General features: G+C 40.3%; 1 protein-coding gene across 6 annotated transcripts in view; it reads left to right on the forward strand.

Annotated features, from left to right (window-relative positions):
- Phkb (phosphorylase kinase regulatory subunit beta) overlaps nucleotides 1-24,591 on the forward strand; it is a 183,520-nt gene that overhangs the window by 126,771 nt on the left and 32,158 nt on the right. For 5 of the 6 annotated variants that reach the window (XM_013119905.3, XM_005079190.4, XM_013119903.3 and 2 more), the window contains 12 exons: nucleotides 4,265-4,320; nucleotides 4,763-4,856; nucleotides 8,483-8,566; nucleotides 8,996-9,100; nucleotides 10,042-10,124; nucleotides 10,542-10,632; nucleotides 13,710-13,771; nucleotides 13,861-14,023; nucleotides 14,982-15,063; nucleotides 17,504-17,561; nucleotides 19,686-19,776; nucleotides 22,543-22,745. In XM_013119905.3, coding sequence (XP_012975359.1) covers nucleotides 4,265-4,320; nucleotides 4,763-4,856; nucleotides 8,483-8,566; nucleotides 8,996-9,100; nucleotides 10,042-10,124; nucleotides 10,542-10,632; nucleotides 13,710-13,771; nucleotides 13,861-14,023; nucleotides 14,982-15,063; nucleotides 17,504-17,561; nucleotides 19,686-19,776; nucleotides 22,543-22,745 — 1,172 coding nt within the window. Of the gene's footprint in view, nucleotides 1-4,264; nucleotides 4,321-4,762; nucleotides 4,857-8,482; nucleotides 8,567-8,995; nucleotides 9,101-10,041; nucleotides 10,125-10,541; nucleotides 10,633-13,709; nucleotides 13,772-13,860; nucleotides 14,024-14,981; nucleotides 15,064-17,503; nucleotides 17,562-18,450; nucleotides 18,542-19,685; nucleotides 19,777-22,542; nucleotides 22,746-24,591 lie in introns of all 6 variants that reach the window. The other variant, XM_005079191.4, reaches the window with a different exon arrangement.

The following is a 24,591-nucleotide window of genomic DNA, read 5'->3' on the forward strand; positions in this document are numbered from 1 at the left end:
AAAAATAACTTGGCTCTGAAGTACAGAAGACAAACAGAGGTCTGTGTGAAGCTGAACACCAAAGAAGCTGTTGGAATGACGCCAGATGTGTGGTGGAATTAGTTGTCTTGGATTATAGTGTTAAATGTGTGTGCAGTCATCACAGTTATACAGTAGGTATTTTGTTTTCGTTTTTTCAGGGTTTTTTTTCCCCCCCAGCACTGGAGATTGAGTATAGGGTCATGTGTGTGCTGGGCTATATTATATCCCTAATCCCTTATCCTGAAGTAGACTTTTATTTTCAGTGTATAGGTGAGTGAGCAAAAACAAACAGAGATAAAGGTAACTTCGGGAGTCATATGAAAAACAATAGTATAAATACCATTTGTGTAGTAAACCAAATTTTGTGAATATTTTACATGATGTCATTTTTATTTTGAATCTCTCCATGTGTGGTGGACCTAAATTACAGATAAACACTGAACTGGGAGACTTTCCTGGGCAGTCATTTATCAAAGAGTAATGGCAGTGGAGCAGAACAGTAAACACAAGGTAGCTTGAAGTCCTTGCTCTCACAGAGTTACTTTTTGAGGACTGAATAACAATTGATAGCGTAACACAATTTCTGGAGCTGACAGGACCGTTGAGGTAGACCTAAAGGTGAAGTGGGATGGAGGAGCAGATTCATCTATAGGGGAAGGAGAAGACCCTAAGAGGGCGGGACCACAGTTGACCCATGTGAGAAGATGCTCATTCAGTAATCTGTAGGAAAAGCATTCTAAGGAAGTGCAGCCCCTGCAGAAGCCCTGTGATGGCAACCCAGCTGCCATGTTCAAGGGGCAAAGGAAACCCAGTGTCACTAGAACATGATGGGAAAGAAGGCAGGACCTGGAACAGGAAAGGCATCCTTAAAGCAGTTTGGTTCGTGTCCTACGGGTGATAGGAAACCATTGGAGAGTTTGTGTCGTGTGTATGTGCGGATTAGGTAGGATGCCAATTATGGATGATGAATTTACACTTTCTAAATAGCTGTCTGTAGGATGGAGGCTATGAATGGCAGAGTCAACGTTGGGATAGAAAGGCCAGTTAATTGTCCAAGTACAGGTCATGGCATCTTTGAGTGGGGTACTAGTGACAGTGCAGATGGAGGTTGCAATGTGTTTAGGGTATGTGGGGTGGGTGTGGTGGGCGGCAGAGCTGAGTGGGGGTGGGGGTGGGGGCGGGCAGAGCTGAGTGGGGGTGGGGGTGGGGGCGGCAGAGCTGGGTGGAGGTGGGGGGATGGCCAGAGCTGAGTGGGGGTGGGGGGCGGGCAGAGCTGGGGAGGGTGAGGGGGATGGCCAGAGCTGAGTGGGGGTGGGTGTGGGGGGCGGGCAGAGCTGAGTGGGGGTGGGGTGGGTGTGGTGGGCTGGCAGAGCTGAGTGGGGGTGGGGGGCGGGCAGAGCTGGGTGGGAGTGGGGGGATGGCCAGAGCTGAGTGGGGGTGGGTGTGGGGGGGCGGGCAGAGCTGGGTGGGGGTGGGGGGATGGCCAGAGCTGAGTGGGGGTGGGGGCGGGCAGAGCTGGGTGGGGGTGGGGGCGGGATAGCCAGAGCTAGCGGGATTTATTATTGAGTTAGCAACACATTAGCAAGGCACACTATAATGGTATAAGAAAAGACTAGACTGGTTTGAATCCCAGCCTTGCAATTTAGTGAAGGGAGCTTGTAGAGAACGGAAAGGAACGGAATGAATACTCATAACTTCCACGGGGCCTCAGTGTGTGGGTCATCCATCCCTGAAGCAGCACAGAGGGAGGATTGCACTGGCTAGAGCAGAAAGGTTTTTTTTCAAGTTTGAGAAGAGAGAGATGGAGAGCATCGCAGTCTGCTCAGCTGCCGAAACAGAACACATGGACTGAGCGGCTTATAAACCATGGTTCTCACAGTGTTGGAAGCCGCAGGCCTCAGGTCCCTAGTCGCTGTGTCTAGTGTGGACCTACTTTTGGTTAAAGTCCCACTTCAGGGTAAAAATTGCAGCAACCGAATTTGAAGGTTAAAGGAGAACATTTATATTAAGGAAGATGGCAGTAATCTTTTGAGATATCTTGAAATTCTTTAGGGAAGAACTAGCCATCATATTTACATATATGATAATGACTGATCTACACGTCTTAGAATCGTGGATCCAGGGCGGCATAGAGTTTTAAATCACCAAAGAGGATCAACTGTCCTACAGTAAGTGTAAAAATAACTAACTACAGCTGTAGCAGCAGTGCCCTTTGGGAGAGTGTTTCTTATGTTGAATATGTGAAGCACTTTGTTATCTCCCAAAAGTCTTAATTTTCTGAAGTAAAGACAAATCTGCAGAAGCAAAAAAAAAAAAAAAAATAGAAACCATCCAAGTGTCTATTAAAGCAAGCATTCCTTAAGTAAAGTATGGTTTGCCTGTGTAATATTATATACCCTGGAGATAGTTTTCCCAGCAAGGTAGCTCTATCCTAGTAAAATGCTGTGAAAGATTTTATGTTATCATGGACATATGTCACAGTTGGCAGTTCTCCATCTCTTCCTTAGGCTTTGAGTGCCTCAAGGAGGGGCACAGCTGTATTTAGCTGAACTATGGAAGAATGTGGAGCCTTGTGTATGAATAAATGATGGGAAAGGGAGAGTAGTGGGATCACAGGGCTGGCGAGAGGGGAAGAGGAGAGAGAGGAACTTTAGAAGTTGAAACTATTTTATTATTAGAGAAACTTGTCACTCAGGAAGTACTAATTACCTTACTTTCTGATAAGGAAGTGGTCAGCACATTTGCAATCTTTAGATAATAATTGGTTTTTTAAAATGGGAAAAAATGGTTCTGACTTGAAAGGCATGGCGTTGTGGTGGGACCACCCCTGTTGATCACTTTGCTATGTGGAGTGGGCTGGGGTGTGGAGCTGGGCTTGCAACCCATCTGGTAGATGACTGAGTCAGAACTCTGTGATATGCTGGTTTTCTATCCTGTCAAGATTTCCTCAGGCATCTAATGAGCCTGAGTACTCACCGGGATTCAAGGTGTACTGGCTGTTTTCGTTCTGAACACATACAATGGCAACAGTGTCACCCCAAGCCCACCTGTTATTCAGAAAAATAGTGCTGACCACTCAGGGGCTGTATTGGAGTGTGTGTGTTGACTTACTGTCTACTAAGAAATACATAAACACCTTTGTCCTGGAGACAAAGTAATTACTAGGTCTCATCAGCTTAATGGTTTTCTATTGTATTAGAAATCTTGATGATATTCAGAATAATTAGCTTTGCTCATTGTTTTAAGAAACAGTCATTTACAAAGTCTTATCAGATATTAGTTTATAACCTTGTAAGGTGTGCTTGGTTTTGCTGGGTGTTGTCATATCTCTCTTATACATTTACCTAAATCATATGGCAGTATGCCTGTAATGTCATTTTCATGATGGTTCTGGGAACTCTCCTATTGATTTTATGACATTTACTGCTAATATAAGTATTCCACTGTTTCTTGCCTGCCACCCCACATACTGTAGACAGAAACTTACAGTAAATCAAATGTTTCATAGCATACTATTGGGACTGCCGGATTTGTTCCTAGGAAGATCAGCACTGTCAGAGCACCCTAATACGGATAATTTATACAGGCTTGAAACTGGGTTCATTTTAGCATATATGTTAATTATATATGTATAATATATATCATCCACAACAGTAGCAAATACCCAACACTATCTTTGATTAGAACTACTTAATCCAACAGCTAATATTTCATGAACATAATGCTAATTATATTTACAAATATGTGGGAACTATATATTAGAAAAAAGGCAATTTGATATATATATAAAGTGCCAAAGGAAAATTGGCTAACAGCAAAGGGAATAACCTTAGATATGGTTAAGATGTCAAATGAACAGTTTGAACTCAGTCATTTTTTTATGGAAAGCACATAAATTGAACTTTTTATTTTTAGTTCCTCCTCTTCCCTTCAGAGTTAAGTGATGGAAAATTACTCTCAGTCCCCAAACTACTCTTATGCATCATTCAAAAAAAACCCTGACAAGCGAGTCTCTCTAGGAGTGATGAGATTTATGACTCTCCTTCCTGGTGTTCTGTTACTCTTGTCTACACCATCAAATTGATTAGTGAGACACTGACGGGCAAAAAGAGAAAGGCACCGCTGGTGTCCATCACTCTAATGAACTGCTTGGAGATACTTAATATCGTCCTTGATTCTCATTATAGCTGGCCATGACCAAATCTTTCTCAATGTTTCTTCTTCCTCTTTTTATGCCTTCCAGGGTCCACTGGAAAACGACTTGGTGGTTCATGTAGCACTTGTAGCAGAAAGCCAGCGGTATGAGAGGCAGCATTCTTCTGTGGGAAAGGGAGGGGATGATTGGCTTATGTTTATCATATTGAGGATGGCAGTAGAAATAAACCTTGGCAGTTTCAGGCATATCATCAGTGTGACCTTAAGTGTCATACAACACACTTTTCATGTAAATGTGAATATGAGAAATTAGTACCCACCATTATAGAGATTACCAAAATCACTGCCACCTTTCTGACTGCCCCCACTCCCAAAGCTCCTGATACTTTGGGGAAGAAGCCATCAAAGCCTTCAGATTCCACTGTACGTGGTGTATTGCAGATAGTAACTAATTCACCATATGTTCTAAGTTAGCATTGTCTGTTCCCTTTTGCCTCCTTCATTCACATTTCCTGAACTATAAATGCAACGTCTAAAAACAGCTCTCTTCCTCCCTCTCCACCTCATCTCTCTGTTCTCTATTTAGCCTTCAAGTTTTTCTCAATACATACGGTATTCAAACTCAAACACCTCAGCAGGTGGAGCCTATTCAGATCTGGCCCCAGCAGGAGCTTGTGAAAGTAAGTGATTCTGTGTTTTTGCTTTCTCCCTTGTGCAGAGGTGTTGAAACAAAGTTACTGGACTTAATTCAAAAGCAAGAGGCATAGTTAAATTTAAATCCTGAGAGAAGATCACTATCTTAAAGTTGATAATTAAGCTAACAAGTCCACTTTATCATATTTCAACTTACAAAACAGTGAACAAAATCCTTCATTGTGTGTGTTTATACATTATTTTCATGGGTCTTGTTGATTTCTTTTCCTGTTGAAATCAATTAATATACTTAGGTTAGCACTTTAACAAATCACTCTCAATTTTAGTTGTCATGTGTAAAATCATCATTTATAGTTTTATTTTCCTACATATCACCTTAAAACCTCAGTTTTAAATAATTTTTTATAATCACTGCCTCCTGCCCCTGCTTTTTCCCTGCTTTACTTTTTGGAAGGTGAAATAATTCCTCTATGTTTGGTTTGTTGAATCTAAAGAAATTAAATGATAATGTATGGGTTTGATGTAGCAACATGGCTATTTGGGGTGAGATTAAAAGTTGACTTTGAGAACTAGTCTGAAGATGGGTACTGAGGTACCTGTGTTTTTGGATGCTTGTACAGCCAGGCACAGGCTGTTTCAGCTGAGATGCTTGCTGGCCTCTCACTGGCAGTGCTAGGGAATACAGAAGGTTAGTCCCTGACAAGTGTCTCGTTCTTCAAGTCTAATTAATATGACCACATTGTTAATGGTAGGCAGATAATTTTCTGCCAGATGACATGCAATTCATATGTAAAAGGACAGTCAGTATAGATGGGGGAAAAAACCCACCTGAATGTGGCTTTTATCCATTCATTAGCAAACAACTGGAATATGCAAAACACTGATTATCACTTAAATGACCTCTGAGTCTAGTGGTATGTATGACATTGAAAAAAAAACAATTAATTATAGTTCACTCTGATAACAGCTACAGTAGGTATTTGAACAAAATGCTATGGGATCACAGAAGCAACAGAAAACATTCTATTACACGGTATCTGAAGCATGTCCTGATTTACATTTTATTCCTTTAAAATGGTGTTAGCAAGTGATTTATACTTTGGTGGTAGGATATGGCTTAAGACAAACTTATGACCAAGAACCTAGCTTCTCTGTGCTTGTATCAGTATGGAAGAATATGTGTTGGTTGTGGCAACAACCTGTCTTCCAAACCAGCTGCTATGTGGGCTTCCTCCCCTAAGATACATTGTTTAGCATATATGCATACATGTATGTATACATATATGTACATACATACATACACACACACACACACACATAATGCTGCCCATTATAAGTCTGCCTTTTAAAATAAAAAGTCTCCTTGGTAATTTTAATTGGATACACATAATCTAATACCAGCCACCGCTCCTTTTCCTCTGAGGAGCTCCACCCTATCTCAGCACACTAAGGAAGACATGAGGACAGACAGCTGGAAGCAGGCCTTTGCCCTGTGTGGTTAAAGCTTGGAATGTGGTGACTGGTGAGATGTACATCATGGTGGTCTGAGTACAGTACAAATGTGGTCTGAGGCATGTCTGTATGTCTGGGTGTTTGAGCACTGCTGTGTGTCTCAGAAAGCTAGGTATATGGGTATATGTGCATGGAGGCAGCATTACCACACACTGCCTACTTAACTGCCATTGTCCTGCCTTGTTCAGGAAAAAAAGGAGACTTTTTACTATAAAAAAAGCATAGCAGTACAGCCTAAGTAGGCTGACTTTAACTTGTGTATAATTGATTGATTTTACTACTAACTCAAAAGAAATGTAGCATAATTTAGTCACACAGTTATTTCAGAAAATGTAAAAATATTTGTGAAAAAGTATTGAATCTGGTATTGTGGGCTGCAGTCTCCGTGCACCTGTGCAGTATGGTGCTGCTGGGTATTTCTTCCAAGCAGTTGCTTAAAGTCACTGCTGTTTGTACAATAGGCTATTTGGAAGGACACTCACAATAGTTTGCTCACCCATTCATCTGTCAAGTATTTCCTGGGTACCTACCAGCCATGCACCAGGCACAGTGCCAGTCAGGGAACACTCTCCTCAGGAGTGCACCATTCCAAAGGAGAAATCAACACTGACATAAGAGTGAACTCTGATACACAGGAGTTTTGTATATGATGATGTTATTTGCAAACAGTTTGGATCACAATCATATTGTATAGGAGGCATTTGATTATCCATTTAGAAAAATTTAGGGTTTTTTAAAATGTCATCAAATGGGAAAACAAATTAATTCTAGACATATTAAAATTTGGAGTACTTTAAATTTTTACTACATTTTACTTATTTATTTTGCATTCCACAGCACACATGTGGTGAGCAGTTTACAGATGAATGGCAGATTTCAGTATATAAAGCATAAAAACCTGGTAACATAAAAGCTGGTTGTGAAATTTCCTAGTTGAAAAATATATTAATACTGAAACACCAGTCAGTGAATGATGCTTTCCCTACTATGTAGTCCTCAGATTTTCTAACATTGAAAGCTGGATAAATATTTACTTCAAAGGATAAAGCCTTCGATCTTACAAAAAGGACAAATACTCAGTAAAAGGTGGAACAAATGAAAAATAGGGAACATTCACATTAATAAGCTGGAAAAATGACCCCCAAATATTTTAACACAGTACTATGAAATGTCATTTCTACCCAAAAAGGCTGTCAAAAAAGACCTATGTAAGTTGATATATATTTCTAGACGTTGAAAAGACAGGTATTACATTTCAAAAAGAAAGTACGGTCTCTTGGTCAAGCAAGTCTAAGAAATTATTTCTAGATATAATTGCATGCCATCCAAAGATATTACTTGAAACATTTTTTAAATAACCAAATGGAGCGCTCATTTCATCAGGCAGTGGGGAGGCTTCCTGGCTGGATGTGTTTAACTCATAATAATCCCGGCCATTGCTGCTGTACTGTGGCCCTTTCTGTCCTCTACGCTTCTTTCTTAGCATCGTCTGGAGCATTGCCATAATAAGCTCATTAACTGGGACATCAAGAGGATTATAAATTATAGGAACCATTCATGTAATGTGTACCCACTGATCCATGCATATATTGTGGACACATGTTTAGCCTGTGTCCTTTAAGAATCTTTTGATGCTTCTTCAGGCTTATGCAATAACTTATACACCCCTTTCAAAATATACCAGAGCCAAATAATTGTTGCATAAGGTCGGAAAAGAAACAAGACCAACATTTTGGGTTGGAGTACTTTGAAATTCATGATATCAGAAAACAAATCAGTAAAAAAAAACGTTGCCATTTTAATAAAATACACTTGAAAGTAGAAACTCAATGGATGATGTGTGGCCCTGATTTTTTTTAAACCTTAAATGGATGAATTTTTTTTTTGTAACAACAAGGAAGCATCTGTCTCTTTTGAGCTGCTTTATGAATCAAAGCCATGCAGGTTGTACACTTTCACCAATTCCTTAACAGTGACACAGTTTAGAATGTTGCTAAGTGAATCTAAAGTTTTGCTCTCAAAAACTCAGTTACCCCAAATCCACCATTCTTTGGCTACATTGTTGATCCTATATAGAGTTTCTGCAGCATCTTTTTCTCTAGAAATGTCTTTAATAAGCCAAGGGACTTGTGTCTTACAGGCTTATTTCCATCTGGGTATCAATGAAAAGCTAGGGCTGTCTGGAAGGCCAGATAGGCCCATTGGCTGCCTTGGTACATCAAAGGTGAGTGCTCTTTGGGTAGCAATTCTGCATGCTGAAGTCATGTTTGGTCTCTGGCCACCCCCTGTCACATTTCGTTATGTGCTGGAGGCATTTATTTGAATTATTATTTTATGCACATAAATCTTACTTATTGAGTGTTGTATTACTGAAGCTTTCTGGGAATAAATGAACATTTCACTGCATGTCATTGCTAAGCTTTGTAAAACATTTATAATAATATTTACTCAAGCATAGGGCTTTTCAACCTTATTAGAAATATTTACCATCATACTGACTCTTTAAAAAAAAGCTTTAAAATTACTACTTTATTGATTTTGTAAGCTATTACTCTGCTATTCAGAAATGAGGATCAATATTAATTGTGGTTGAGACTTAGGGTCCTGCACCTTTGTGTTTTGTATCTGTTTGCTTTCTCTTTCCCCCTTGCAGATCTACCGCATCCTAGGAAAGACGGTGGTTTGTTACCCCATCATCTTTGACCTGAGTGACTTCTACATGTCTCAGGATGTTCTGCTGCTGATCGATGACATAAAGGTAGCTGTGAAAAGAGATGATTTTGTTCACACTGATTCGCGTCAGGTGTTATTTAATGGAGAGTTCCTGGCTGACACTGAGTAAACAGCACCTGGGCAGAGTTAGGGTTTTGGTCATGCTAAACTAAAATTACTTTTCTAGAAATGGAAAAGATAGAGTTTGAAAGTGTGCTTCTAAGATACCAATAGTTCATCTCTTTGAGCAAAAATTGAACTAGCAGAATAGTTTCGTTTGTGAAGACTGTCCAGTAGGACTTCATCTCACCCATAATTAGATGGAGTGTGGTCTGCTCCACTCTACTCTGTATGTAGAGCAGAGAGGCTTAGAACCATAGTCACAACACTTGGACCAGACTGCATCTGTTAAATTCCTGACTCTTATTAACCAGCTGTGTGTTCTCAGCCAAGTTACTTACCTTGTTTCATCTGTATAATCAGATAATAAAAGGACTGTTCTGAGGAATTGATGAATTAATGTAAGTAAGACACTCAGAAAGTGCTGGACACGTGGTAAAAAGTGATGTGATGTTGATGACAATACATATTTACTCAAAGCACTCTCGACACATAACTGATGGTTTCCATAGATCCAGGTCATTCTCATTTGCCTCTTGATACTAACCCATATTGAAAGGTTATGATGGTCTTCTGAGTGATAGAACATAGGGATTGTTTTTTTCTCCATGCATTCATGAACTATACTTTTTTAGGAAGAGAAAGAAACATGAAGGGAAGGGTAAAGAAAGGCATGAATAAGTCAAAACCTCAGAACAGAGCAAAGTTTAAAATGAAAATGATTCTATACTTCTGAGTAGCCTAAATTACCCAGGGGTCGATTATCCCTGTTACAAGTATCACGGGCACTTTGCCTCTCAGTTATTGACCCCAGGCAAAGTCAGACATTCCTCTTTGACATCCTGCCTCCATCTAATTTTTTGATAGAACGCGCTACAGTTCATTAAGCAATACTGGAAAATGCATGGCCGCCCACTTTTCCTTGTTCTCATCCGGGAAGACAACATAAGGTAGGTTGATGGAAAAGTAAGCTATGGGGCTGAAGAAATGGCTCAGCACTTAAAAGCTTATACATTTCTTGCAGGGACCTGAGTTCAGGTCCCAGCATTTATGCCAGATGGTTCTCAATAGCCTATGAGTCCAGCTCCAGAGAATCTCATGCTCTCTTCTGGCCTCTATGGATACTGCATTCACAAGCATACACCCAGATACAGACATAACTAAAAGTAAAATACATAGATTTTTAGAAAGTAAGCTTCACTTGCTTTCTGGCTGTTAGCATAGAATGTTTGAATACAGAGCTTCCTGGTTATTTTTGTATTCTTCTTAGCATGTTGCAAGCACTTTCCCATATATAGCAAATATTTGATTGTTAATTTCCCACTCTATTGTTAATAAGCTCGTTTTGTTTATTTGCTTTCTTCTAGGGGTAGCAGGTTCAACCCCATATTAGACATGCTGGCAGCCTTTAAAAAGGGAGTAATTGGAGGAGTCAAAGTTCATGTTGATCGTCTGCAGGTAGCTCTCTAACCCTCAGCATGTTTCTGGTTATGGACAGCTAATCTCAGGGCAGCCATGGTTCTTTCTCAATGTGGTTAGCAAGTTTTATTCTGTGCTTGCCTTCCTGCTCTGTTGTCGTCACCCTGGTTTATCCAGCTGTACCAGTCAGGTGCTCTAGTGGCCATTATCTGTGTTGAATTTTAGACTTTGAGTGGCTATTATCTATGTAGAACTTTAGACTCTGGTGCCTTAACTTCAGTCTGTATTTGAGAAAACCGGTTCCTAAGTAGACGAATGACTTGCTTGTAACCTTGGGGTTTGACAGGCATTTTGGTCAGCTATGTTTGGCTTACTGAACTGTAACATTCCACCAGGAGGAATCACTGTTCCATTCAAGCATCACAGCATTGCCCACACAGTTCGTGAGCAGAAACACCCATTCTGCCAGAGTACTGTTGCCTCCTTGTCTACATCCTCTTCCAGAAAAATCAAGTGCTTTTAGCTAATTCAATGCTCTCTAATGCCAAGTGGTGTTTTAAAATTGAAATCTATTGAGTATTAATAGGATTTGGCATTAGCCAGTTCACTTAAGGTAAACATTTACTTTATGGACAGAAATAGCCAATAAGGGTAAGTAGGCTATATAAATATAAAATGTTAAATAAAAGTTTCATTTGTATGCTTTCAATATTGTTGTTAGCTTTAAGAATTTAGTAAGTTTTGTCCGGGCGGTGGTGGCGCACGCCTTTAATCCCAACACTTGGGAGGCAGAGGCAGGCGGATCTCTGTGAGTTCAAGGCCGGGCTGGTCCAACAGCCTCCAAAACAATACAGAGAAACCCTGTCTCATAAAACCAAAAAAAAAAAAATTTAGTAAGTTTTGACTCTTTTTCATACCCTACATAGTAATTATTTACTAACCCTGTTGTCTGTACGTTCTTAGTGTATCCAAACTCTAACTCACTCCCCCTAGCATTGACATCATGATGCAGGCTCCCCACAGATTTTTTTTTCTGTCATCTCCTGAGTTCTGCTATCGATAGTTAACTTTGTCATACTCACTTGTCCCTGGCAGTCACATGGATTGTAAACCTCCAGTGACTTTTTTTCTCACACAACAGAAGTGAAGTCCCAAAGATGGTCCATGTGGTCTGTAAGTCCTGCACCTGCGTCATGGACCTGGCTTTCTACCAACTTCCCAGCCACTGTATTTCAGCCATACTGTCTTCTTTATTGCTTCTAAAATTCACCATGCATGCTCCTGCCCTGGGACCTTTGAACTTGATACTGTGAACGTTGACTATAGTCTTCCAGCCTGAACACTGACTACAGTCCTCTTCGCATTGTTTGATTTACATGTTATCTTGTTAGAGAAATTTTCTAACCTGCCTCCTTTAATTCCTCTGCCCTAGTACCCTTTCCCCCTACTGTTCTTATTTACACTTAGCATTTATTTTTCTGCTTTGCAATGACATCACCTGATGTTTACTAAGTTTATAGTATCTGTCTTATAGACATAGTCATAAATAAGGTCAGTGTCTTAGTTTGGGTTTTTATTTCTGGGAAGAGACACCATGACCATGGCTACTCTTACAAAGCATTTAATCTGGTGACTTGATTACAGTTTGAGAGGTTCAGTCCATTATCACCATGATGGGGAGCATGGCAGCGTGCAGGCAGATGTAGTGCTGGAGCTGAGAGTGCTACATCTTATAGGCAACGGGAAGTTGACTGACTGTCACACTGAGGGAAGCTTGAGCAAAAGAGACCTCCAAGCCTGCCCCCACAGTTAGACACTTCCTCCAACAAGGCCACACCTCGTCATAGTGCCACTCCATTGGAGGCCATTTTCTTTCAAACCACCACAGTCACCTTCAAGGGAATACAGATTTCGTATATTGTTTTCATGCTAATCCTTAGCACCTAATATAATGCTTGCATATGATCAACAAGTATTTGTCTAACAAATTACTTTGCCAAAAAAACCCAAAATTTACAGATATGAGCTCATGTGTTAGGAAACACCATTCAACAAATCTAGACAAGACTCTACCCTCAGAAAGTTCATAATCTAAGAGCAGTCTGCTTATAATTGGGCAGTGTTGAAATGTACACAAGGGCTGCACATTTGGCTCTCGTATCCATGCTTTACAGGAAAAAATAGTGTGCCTGTGTTGTGTGTCCTCCCTGCATCTGTAAGTGTGCATTTGTGGATGTTCCTCTTTCATCGGTTCCACTAGAGAAATGATGGGTTCATTTGCCACCAAAAGCATATCTCCTACCCACAGCTTCTTCATATTTGAAGAAAACCTGAACAAAATGATATTTGTAACATAATCCATAATTTAATAATAATAATCACTTACAGCTTGTTTTTTGATAGTTCTTTAGATTATTAGAAGTAATAAGTATGCTAAAAAACATTATATGTGGCCACTCATTCATACTATTCACCATGATGCACTGACAAGCAAATATATGCTTGATTTTAGACTCACTTAGTTTGCCCAACTATTAAAGAGAAGTAGTGGAATATAAAATGACCAAGTATGGGTTGCCACATGCCAGAGTGCAGAGAAACAATTGCTTAGATGATCATTACCTTCATGATCCTGCAAAATGGAGATGTGTTTATTGCATCACTAGATGGTCCTGAAATATATTGCAATATCAGAATCTATTGCCTTCCCTAAAAACAATTTCGTACTTTATTTTCTAAAAGTTTAATAAATGCTGAAATATTTTAGTACTACTTTAAAATACAGCATATAAAGATGGTGGTTTAAACAATCAGTGGAGACTCTGGGCTCAATCCCCAACACTGTAATAATTAAATACATGCTTATAATTAAAAAAACAGATCATCTCATGGTGGCTTTCCTATATAATATGATTCATGAACTTGTTTGTTTGTAGTCTATTTGTAGATGTTTGTATCATGTTTTCATTTGTTTCATATAGAAATCACTGAATTTGGAATGCTCACTAAGGAAATCACTTCAGAGTTATAATTAATAAGCCAGCATTGCTTATAGAAAAGTATGAGCATAGAGTATAGCGTGACAGATGTAAATGTTTTGAATCATCACATTGCAGACATTGATATCTGGAGCTGTGGTAGAGCAGCTTGACTTTCTACGCATTAGTGACACAGAAAAGTAAGTCCCCTTGAGATACTTGGTTTCTGCATTTCTTGTGATTACATTAAGGAAGCGGGAAATCTGAAATGTTTTCTTTTGATTTGCAGACTTCCAGAGTTTAAGAGCTTTGAAGAACTAGAATTTCCCAAGCATTCAAAAGTCAAACGGCAGAGCAGTACTGTAGATGCTCCTGAGCTGAAACAGGAACCGGATGTCACCATCACCGAGTGGAGAAACAGACCCACCCATGACATCCTCCAGAGGCTGAATGTGAGTGAGATGTCACCACACCTGCCAGAACAGGACCTCTCAGTCAGCCAGGTGTCTTTGTGCCCTCTGAGAGAAACAGGTGGCTGGTCTGTACCCAGGGCAAGCAGTGTAAAGTTGTCCTAGTGTAGATGTATGAAAGAGTACAGACAGTAAGACTTTTCAGATTGCAGTTGGCTGTGGGAAGCAGTAAAGGCATGGAGTCCATGATGGCGGCCTATGGGTTCCTCTGGTTGTTCATTCAGTGCTCTTTTCTCCCTCTGCTCCATGCCCCAGAGTTTAGCTCCAATGAATGCTTTGTCTCTCCTGTCATGAGGAAACACTGATGTGCCCACATGAGTGCTGTAGCAATTTATTAATCTCCCTTGAGCTTATTCACACTTATAAAAAGAAATGACGCCTCACTGGTAGAGCTATAAACACAGATTTGAGCATGTAGATACTTTCCTTCCAGTCATGGCTAGCTTATTATTAATCCATATAAATAAGGAGATCACATGGCAGTCACAGAGAACATAAACAGTGTCCTGAAAGATAAATAAATCGATAGGATGTCCCTTCCTGTTATGTGCCTCTCCATATGCCCTGATAGTAACATGATATCCCACTTATAAATGTGTAAAACCAGGAAGAGAGTGGCTTGACCGAGTCTCAGGTAGTGGTACATCAGTATTTGTACACACTGTAGAATCTGTCCATCAATTATTTTGTTTCCGGGAACATTTGGTCACTGAATCCTGCTATATCCAGGAGCTAACTTGTGTACCTCCTGCCTTCAAGGCATCTCAGACCAACAGGTCTGTAATGTCATCTTACATTTATTGTATCAATGATATCTTAACTTCCTTCAGTTCTGTATCAGGCTATTCCTTCTCTGCATCATGTGGTTTTATTAGTAGTTAAATCCTATGGTTACTGGTACTCATTTCATCCCAGTCCTTATGCCAGTTGATGTTTTCAGGGCTGCAATTGTCTGGCTGGTCAGACCATCCTGCTGGGTATACTGCTCAAAAGAGAGGGCCCTGACTTCATCACAATGGAAGGTAAGAGGAGGACCTCTGTAACCTGCCTATAAGATATGCGTAGAAAAGCCCACTGTTGGCAGACTCTGATAATCCCCCATGGAAGGCCTCACCCTCCCTGGGGAGCAGAAGGGGTAGGGGATGAGGGGCTGGTGGGGGGCATGGGAGGCAGGGAGGGAGAGGGAACTGGGATTGATATGTAAAATAAGACTTTCTAATAAAAAATATTAAAAAAAGAAATAATATAAGACTTGCCTAAAATATAGGTTGGTCCCATGCTCTCTCTAGCCATCTTCACTGTCCCGTAATTTACAAAGGTCCCTTTGTCCAGCGCACCCCTCATCCTTGAAAGTGCCTTGTATCACTCTGTAGTAAATTCCACCTAGCCCTTAAAAAGGAAAATTAGAGGCCATGAACTTGAGAAGTAGTTTGGGGGACACGAGGAGTTGGAGGAAGAAAAGGGCGTGGAAATAATGTAAATACAGTACTCATATATGAATGTTTCAAAATAAATAATAAAAATTTAAAGAGGAAAAATAAACTGCGTTATTTCCTCTCACTCCTGTAAATGGAAAGCATTCCTTCACTCTCTAGTTCAGGGTGACTCTAATGCAGCGGCTCACTTTTATTCCTGACTGTTCCTAGAGCCTGAATTCTGCCCATTACTGTGAACTTCTGAGCACCCCATAGTTGCTTATTGACATTGCTGTTTCCTGTTTTATTTCCTGCAATTTTTCAAGAACAAGTATTGAATAGCTACATTTGTGAAAATTGGCTTCTTCATGGTTTGTAGTAGCCATTTGGAACAGAATGTGACACCTAATGGGATTTTGCTCTGAAGGTGATCAATAAAAAAATAAGTCATTTCTAATTGTGTCTGTGGCCACTCTGCTCTGAGGAGGAAACCCAGTTATCCTTGAAGTCCATGTTTGTATGTTAGGTCAGTGCTGGAGGAATCCTTAAGTTCTAGCTCATGATGTGTTTCTGGCATTTTATAGTACAAAATAATGTAGGTCTGAAATATGGTTAATTTCCAGTCGTTGGACTTTTTGGCTTATCTGAAAACTCTGTTCAGCGGTACATGCTAATTTGGTTAAAGTGGAAATGTCCTGAATGCCACTGTGACACTAACAGTTAGCATCTGGAAATGAACTAAACTTATTCCAGCAAAGCCTCCCTAGTTTCTGCATTGTTGTGGCAGTCACAGAGTCACAGTTCTCGAGTATTATGAAGCAGATTTCAAACAAAATCTTTCTTTTCCTTTCTTTTTCTTTTTCTTTTTTTTTTTTTTGTCTTAATACTAAAGATTTGCATTAAGGACAGTCATTGACATTTAACCTTTAGTTAAAACAAAAAGAAGTAAGACATTTTTAAGTTAAAATTAAGAGAATTCAGCATGTTTTTGTTTACTTTTAGGTTTTGGAATTGTTTTGTTTATTTTTAGTTACTTATTACTGGGAAATATTTTCAAAGCATTTTTGTAAGCTTGGAAATAAACATCTTTTACTTAGATATCCAGAAAACTTCAGGACTGCTTTTTAAATTTGTTTTTATTTGCAGTACTGGGACTCGATGTCCGCCTTGTGCATGCTAGGGAAATGCTCGACTCTGAGCTACATCTCTAGCCCTATTACTGCTCAGTGGCCTCGCTGGGGTGTGCACACCCCATCCCCCTCTGCGACCCAGGCAAGCTCTGCCCGTGCTGTCCTCCGGCCTCAGCTGGGTAGCTTGGAATACAGCCTGCACCACCAAGCCCAGTGTTTGCAGGCATTCTTGGAACCTGGATATATTTAATCTAATTTAAGATTGTAAAAATAAGTGTAGGAAATTTTAAAGATCTTTTTTCCTTATCCTTCCTAACTTTTCGGGAACTCAATTCTGTCACATTGTTTCTTCCTGATAAAACCAGTCCAGAGTGCAGACCACATGTAAGCCATGGCCAAAGGGTGAATCCTGGGGAGGGGAGTTGGGGGGAGTTGGGGGGGTGTTGACCACATGTGAGTCATGGCCAAAGGGTGAATCCTGGGGGAGGGAAGTTGGGGGGGTTGGGGGGGTGTTGACCACATGTGAGTCATGGCCCATGTAAATCTTTGGGGTGTGCTGGATGGTCATAACGCCACACACTTAACAGGACCATAGTAACCTCCCACTAAAAAATAGGTATATACTCAGGTGCCTAATTGTTTTACTATGTTCTGTTTTCTGTAGGAAGGTAAAATAATACTTGTATTTGCTTAAAAGTTTAGATTGCATATTAGTTAAGAAAACAGTACAACTTTGAAAGCACTACCAAATCATAAAGGTGCTGGGAACACATGCTTCTTGTTCAGGTTACATATTTAAACGAGTCAGTTTAAAACAAAATGAATACTTAAGAGGTTTTATTTATGTAAGGGAAATAAATGTTGTGCCTTTAGTTAAAAGCTTTCTTCAATGAAGACTTTTCTTACCCTCTGTCTAGGAACTGTGTCTGATCACATTGAGAGAGTGTACAGAAGATCTGGCAGCAAAAAGCTTTGGTTTGTATTAGTTTCCTTGTTGTGTTTTAATTTTTGTATTGCTGTATTCAGTGCCTTAATGATAACAGTTGATTCTTACAGATGTTGCTCAGCCTCATTTTGACATTTAAACAACACCCCGACTTCAGACTTGAAGGGTGTTCCTATGTCACACAACACTAAAGAAAGCTATCTGGGCATGGAAACCTCTCCAGGGATGGAGCCTAGAGAGACCTCACTGGGGGGCAGGGTTGCGATTGTGCTGTGCTGTGCTATCCAGAGGAGGTTTTTTTAAGTTTATCTTATGTTTAGAAAATCTGTTTTGTTGCTTTAGAAGGCCATAAAAGACCATCTAATTCTAAGCAGAAATAATGAAAGGTAATTATCTCACCACTTAAGTTGAAAGAGTCATGAATAAAGGTGTTTAAATTCACAATGAGGAGAGTGTACCTAAATGTGCAGCTCTGCAATTTTGATGCAATTAAATAGTTTCTTATGAAACTCCCTTAATCTTAGTAAACCTCAGCTTTCTGTTCTCTGATATAAGGGGACTGGACGAAATCATTTCTAAGTAATGTTGCATCTCTGCTTTATGATAGATACACTCACTTTTCCTGCCTGGAGAAGTAATAAGCATCCAGCTTAGATATTTCACATTTCCTCTGTAAGTTCTCATTGCAGTAAGACATGCAGTCAGTGGATTATTTTTTTATAGATAGTGTGTTTCACATGGGCCTCTAGCATTGTTTACGCTAAGCAAAGCCAATTCTTGCTTCTGCATTAGACTTATGTTTTTGATAAAACACTAAGTAGCAAAATTTAGAAATGCTGACTGTTATATTTAAACAAATAGAGTCCTGGAAGCTTTATTTATTCTATTCTCCCTTTTATGGCTTTCCACTGCCCCCAGGCTGGCTGTGCGGTACGGGGCTGCATTCACCCAGAAATTTTCCTCCTCTATAGCTCCTCACATTACCACCTTTCTGGTGCATGGGAAACAGGTAACATGCACAGAATTTGGGAAACTCAAGTTGCTTGATATATGTGGGTTTATCTGCATTCCAAGGGTTATATGCGTCTTTTGGTGTTCAAGTATTTGGTGAAAAGTGTTTCTCTTGAAATGGGAAGTATCTGTCTCACTAACTTGGCCAGCTATTTGCTTGATTTTTCTACTAGTCCATTCATGTTGTAATTAAGAAATATAAATGCTTGTTATAGGCCAATTCCTGTGGAGATCCTAAAATTTTTTTTAAAAATGGTACTTTAAAACCTATTTTGATTTTACTTTCTCTAAATATTCACATAAATTTTACTTTTGAGGGGAAATGTCTTATATATTGCATGTGGTGTAATTTGGGGGGGTATAAGTCTGTTTCCTCTACATTCTAAGACTTTTCCAGGAATATAAAAATAGAAGTGTGAATTCCTTCCCCCACCATTCTGTCTTTGTCAAGAAAGAAAGAGTAATTCATTTTTTGAAATTCACTACTGATCCGCCTAATCCAGGCATCTAATTATCCGGGTATCAAAAGAATCACACTTCAAGGCTAGAGAGAGATGGCCCAGTAGGTAGGAGCGCACACTGCTCCTACAGAGGGTTCGGGCGTGGCCCCTGACGTCTGGCAGCTAATGACCTCTGGTAACTCTGGCTCCAGGGAGTTCCAGGTTGCCAATCTCTGCAGGCCCCTGTACTCAGGTACACATATGTACCCACAGTCACAGGCACACACATGCAGACATGATTTTAAAATGACACTGTAGAAAGAAAAGTGGCACAGTTGATACAGGAGTCAGTCACAAGCAGCAGAGACGCTGTCATGACCCTGCTGATACGAAACAGTGCTCTTAACTCCTCCCTCCGCATCCCTGTTAAAACAGTAGTTAGGGCCTCTTGGTCTTTTCTTTCCCTTACTATTTTGATATTGATCTTGGCACCAGTGATGCCTTTTGCCACAGCATGGTGGCTGAGGTGAGGGTGAGATTATCTGTCAAGGGTCAGGTCTAATGACAGTTTATGGTTTCTTCTCTATCATGTGAGGACCCAACTGTATAAATATTTTTTAAGTTTCCCCAAGTCAAGGGCACCATTCATTCATCACCTTTTCTGTTTGTGAAGATCTGGCCTGCTTTCTTCTTTGCCCTCAGGTCGGTTGTACGCCGTGCAGCAAGTCTTTTAAGTAAAGTAGTGGACAGCCTGGCCCCATCCATTACTAATGTTTTAGTGCAGGGTAAACAGGTAAGTATCTGTTTTCCACATCACAGTCACGATAGTTTCCGTTAGGACATTTATGTCTGGCATACCTCTATGGCATACACAGTTCACAAAGAGATTAGCATTGACTTGGGAGTTTCTTCAAAAGTCTCTTTCCTCAAGCAAAAAAGATCCACACACAGTCTGAAAGCTGCAGAGTGTTTAGTGGACCATCTCATTTTCATCCTGCAGCTTGGGGCTATCATTTCCAGCCTCCATGTTTTACTTGAGTTGAGTACAGATTCTGGTATAGAAAATAGAGTAATGGAGCTAGTGGGACACTCAGACCAGCTATGGTGTGCAGAGCAGAAGCTAGGTACACACGAAGGACTCCACCTGATCCTCCTTCCCACTCCTCGTGAGCCCATTAATGTTCAAGAAGAGCCAGAGTCTACATGCCTGAACTGGCCCTCCACCCTCTACACTCCAGGCCATCTCTCGCCTAGCTCCTTTCTACCCACCAGGGTCAAATCTGTGTCTTCTGCTCACAGGCCCATCTATAGTTAGTGCACTCTCTCTCCCTCCTCCTCTCCCCCTCCCCAGCCCTGTGTCTCTTTCCACAATCCTGGAGGGTGAATGGGTTGGCTTGAGCTGTGCATGTGGAGTCTGGTGCTGCTGCTCATTTTCTGTAATCGCTGATCATCTGGCTGATTCATTGTTTGATTAGAGTGAAGCCCTGTTTGCTTTCAGTCTGTCCTTTGAAAATGTATATGTTTCTTGTGTGTTCCTGACAGCTAATCTAGGGATATAGTAAGCTTTAATAATAATGGAGTTCTTTAACCTTCCTTAATATTATCAACTAATTGTTCATATTTCAGGACTCTTAATTAGAACTGAAATAATTTCATTCAGAAACCCAGCTTTAGGGATGTTAGAATAATGATATTTACCTTCTATTATGATGTTGTTCAACAGTTAAAAATCATTACACTAATAAGAAATTACTGAGAAAAAGTTACTTTCCATATAGTTTTCTCCATGCTCCACATTAGGAGGTAAACTTTAAGCCATGGTCGGTGACTTGGCAAACCAAGGGACAGGAAGTCGTTTATCCAGCACCTCTGACTGGCAGGGTCTGTATCTGTAGCCAGAGTGTGCGCTCTCATCCCCCACCATTACACCTGTGAAAGCGCATTAGCAGGCGTTGAGAAACTTACTTCTCCTTGGTGTAAGTGCCCTTCACACTGAAGCAAGGCTAATTCTCCTGCCTGTGCCCATGGGTTTTAGAACTTTGGGAGTTACTGGCCTGACACTAGACGGGTTGGTTTGTCTTCTCCATCTGAGAAATATCCATAGGTGGCTGCAGCCTGCCCTCAAGATGCTGCTCCCACATTCCATAAGCCTCAGAGCCTGCCCTCAAGCTATGCCTGGACCACTGCCCACCAGACCAACATATCTCCCAGAGAAATATTCCCTTACTGCAAAGGGTGAGGCCAGACACCAACAGCTCAGTCTAATGGCCAGATACAGGCAGTATCTATACTGATTCTCACCCCTACATAGACAGAGAAATGGAAATAGAGCTAAGTGTGCATTTGCTATTTATAAGATGTGCTCCAGCCTGAAGTAGTGTGGTTTCCTCAAATGACTTGTAAATTGTCTCAAGCTCTCTTGAATAAAAGTAGTTTAGTCTCATTATCTCTAGGAGCCAATAATGAACCTCTGTTTTCTTTACATGGTGACATTTTAATCAAAGTAATCATACTCATATTTACTGGTTGGTGTCATTAATATTTGCTAAATCAGTAGTTCTTAGAGGTTGATTAGTTTAAATGTATATATATATATATGTATATATGTATGTATGTATTATCTAAAGTTCAGGCTGGCCCAGACTCATTATCCTCCTGCTTCCGCTTCCAAGAGAATTTATTTTGGATGTTTGCCACTATACCAAGCCAGTTCTTACTTTTAGTCCATGACAACATTGGAGCAAAAGACTATGTTCTGCTCCTCATCCCTCATCTCTGACAGCACATGTCTTTGAGGTGTTGCTGCTTTTCCTGCCTTGTACAATTGTGAGCTGTACACAGAAGCAGTGACAAGGAGGAAGCAAGAGCTGCAGGCCCCCTGAGAAGCAGCTAACCCAGGAAAGAGGAGAGATGCAAGTGTTATCTTGCCAGCTCTATCAGCACTTTCTGCTTTGAGTTTTCTTTGCCATTTCCCTCTGAGCCTTTTCTTTTAGCAAGCTAGTGGGCAGCCAATCCATCCATTCCATAGCTGAGCTATCTAGTACCATGGATCATAACCCTCCATATATACCTAACATTATTCCAGGGTAAGTGAGGGATACACAAAAACTGCATGGCCTCTCTCCTGACTTTGGAAAGGTTGAAATGTTTTTATAGAACAGAAGTTTCTACTTGAGAAACTATAAAAATAGATCTCCCAAATGCTGAACTGTGTAGTAAAATACAGCTATAGAATGTACTCTGCTTCCTCTAGGGACTTTCTAGCACTAAAATTGCCCCCTCCCAAGTTAATAGTTATTTATATGTATTCAGCCTTCACTCCCCTGAGACCCTCACCTGCCCTTACATTTTAGACTAGACGCTGAATTATCATGGACCCAGGTGGAAGTCATACTTTGAAAGCCATTTTAATAAATAGTAGAAACAGTTATCCTTCTTAACTCCCTAGCTTGCATAGAGCAATTTCAGTCTGCCAGTCATCCTGAACCTTGAATTTCAATTCTTTTTTTTCTTTTTTTTTAGCTAGGAATTTGTTAACAGTACAATCTGGCACTTACAGGTAACTTTGGGTGCCTTTGGACATGAAGAGGAGGTCATCTCTAACCCTTTGTCTCCAGGAGTGATTAAGAACATCATTTATTATAAGTGTAATACCCACGATGAAAGGGAAGCAGTCATTCAGCAAGAACTGGTCATCCATATCGGCTGGATCATCTCCAATAGCCCTGAGTTGTTCAGTGGCATGCTGAAAATACGAATTGGGTGAGTGCTTTGATTTGCATGGAGTCAAGTGATCCTCCAACAGATCTGGACTTCCCAGGAAAGCCAGTGTCTGTGGATAGTTAGGTCCAGTGGCCTAAAAGGATCCACAAGGAAAACATAGCTGTGAAATCAAATGCCAAGGACTCCAACAGATGTATCACATGACAATAAATAAATAAATACTTGTCAAAATTCTTAAAAATAAAATGGATGAGTCATGACAGAAAAATGATTTTTCAGCAAAACTCTTTTCAGGAGACATAATCCAGTAAGAAATTGACATTTTAAGAATGCTTTGCATCTGTTTTCTGCCAAAATCTACTGTTGAATTGTGCTATTGTAAGCTTGTGTAAAAAATGGAAAGTAAGGCACTGGTGATTCCAAATGTCCCTAGCCAAGAGTTTTGTGTGGAAGCATGAGTAGGTAGGGTGATGAGCTGTGTGGCCCTGGAGGATGCTGGGCCTCCCCAGCCTTGTTCCACATCAGCCTCAGTGCTTCACTTGAGAAGGAGATGCTTCAAAGGCTATGGCAACTCATGACATAGATTTAAGTCGCATGTAAATACATCTTTATCCAAAACACTCAGATTACATCCAAGCATGTAGAGAGACAAATGGTTGGAAAGGACCTACACTCCCTATCTGTTGAGTGCAAATGCATGGGCTTGTAGTTATGACTAAGGACACTTTACTTGACCCTGGATTGTTGATTTAAAAAAAATCTTGGCAGATTCTCATATCAAATTTTCTTTGGTTTAAGCAATTTTTTTACCTCTGTGTGTGTGTGACGGGGGGGGGGGGGGAGTTGGTTTCCCAATTCTACCATGTAGGTCTCGATTGAGCTGAGGTTGTCAGGCTTGGTGGCAAGTGCCTTTATTAATATAACCTCCTTTGTGTCTTGTATTACTTTCCAAGTTTTTACTTTTTAATTCAGACATCTGCCTAAGTGTAGACACTGATGTGACAGTAGCTATTTGTCCATACTGTCTGCAACACCATGAATACACTGTAAGTTATCAGTTCTCTGCCTGTGATTAGGTCGATAACTAGGACCTGTAGCTCAATCCTGCTACCCAGAATCATGAGAAGGTGTGATATTGCATATCACTAGTCCAGATAAAGATTTGAAGTATGGTTGCCATTAAACTCGGGTTTATTTCATACCATCATGAAATTATAAATTGAGAATGTCCATGGTTATAAGGAAACATAAAAAATGAGATTTTACACCTTTATTCATGAGACGAGAAATGCAGATGATTTGAAACTAGTTCTAAGTCCCTTCTATACTTCAAGACATAGAGTAAGGCTGTCTGGAAAGTTGGAGTTCTTAGAGCAAGCTTTTCCTTCCTTGTAATATTGGAAATTACCTCTGGGAAAGGAGAGTTTCATCATGTTAACCACATGTTAAAGAAACAAACAAAAAATGTAAAATACAAATCTATGTACTTGTTGATAGATCCATATTGACTTAATCAAAGTATAAGAAGAGTTTAAAATGCTTTCTCTGGTCGTATTTTCAAGGTCATTGTTTGCATTTTGAGCAGTAGTTTCCTGGAAACCAGCTTTGCCTTTTTCTTTTTGTATATCTAGGGTAGATGCAGTTACTGATTAGTGAATATGAACTGGGCCTGTGGCCCAGGAACATTGATTCGGGTTGCCCTGAATAGCACCATGGACGGAGGTACATTAGTTTTCCTTAGAGCAAAAGAAAGTCATAAATTAATGTATTTCCAAGTAGACAGGTGACAACAAAGCTAGGAAAACTCTTCTGAGAGTTTCAGGTGAAATGTTATTCTTCATGTGTACATTGGTGGAAGGTATTAGTCTGTCAAGAATGGGTGCCA

Source organism: Mesocricetus auratus, unplaced genomic scaffold (assembly GCF_017639785.1).
Source record: "Mesocricetus auratus isolate SY011 unplaced genomic scaffold, BCM_Maur_2.0 Super-Scaffold_100045, whole genome shotgun sequence".
NCBI classification, from domain to species: Eukaryota; Metazoa; Chordata; class Mammalia; order Rodentia; family Cricetidae; genus Mesocricetus; species Mesocricetus auratus.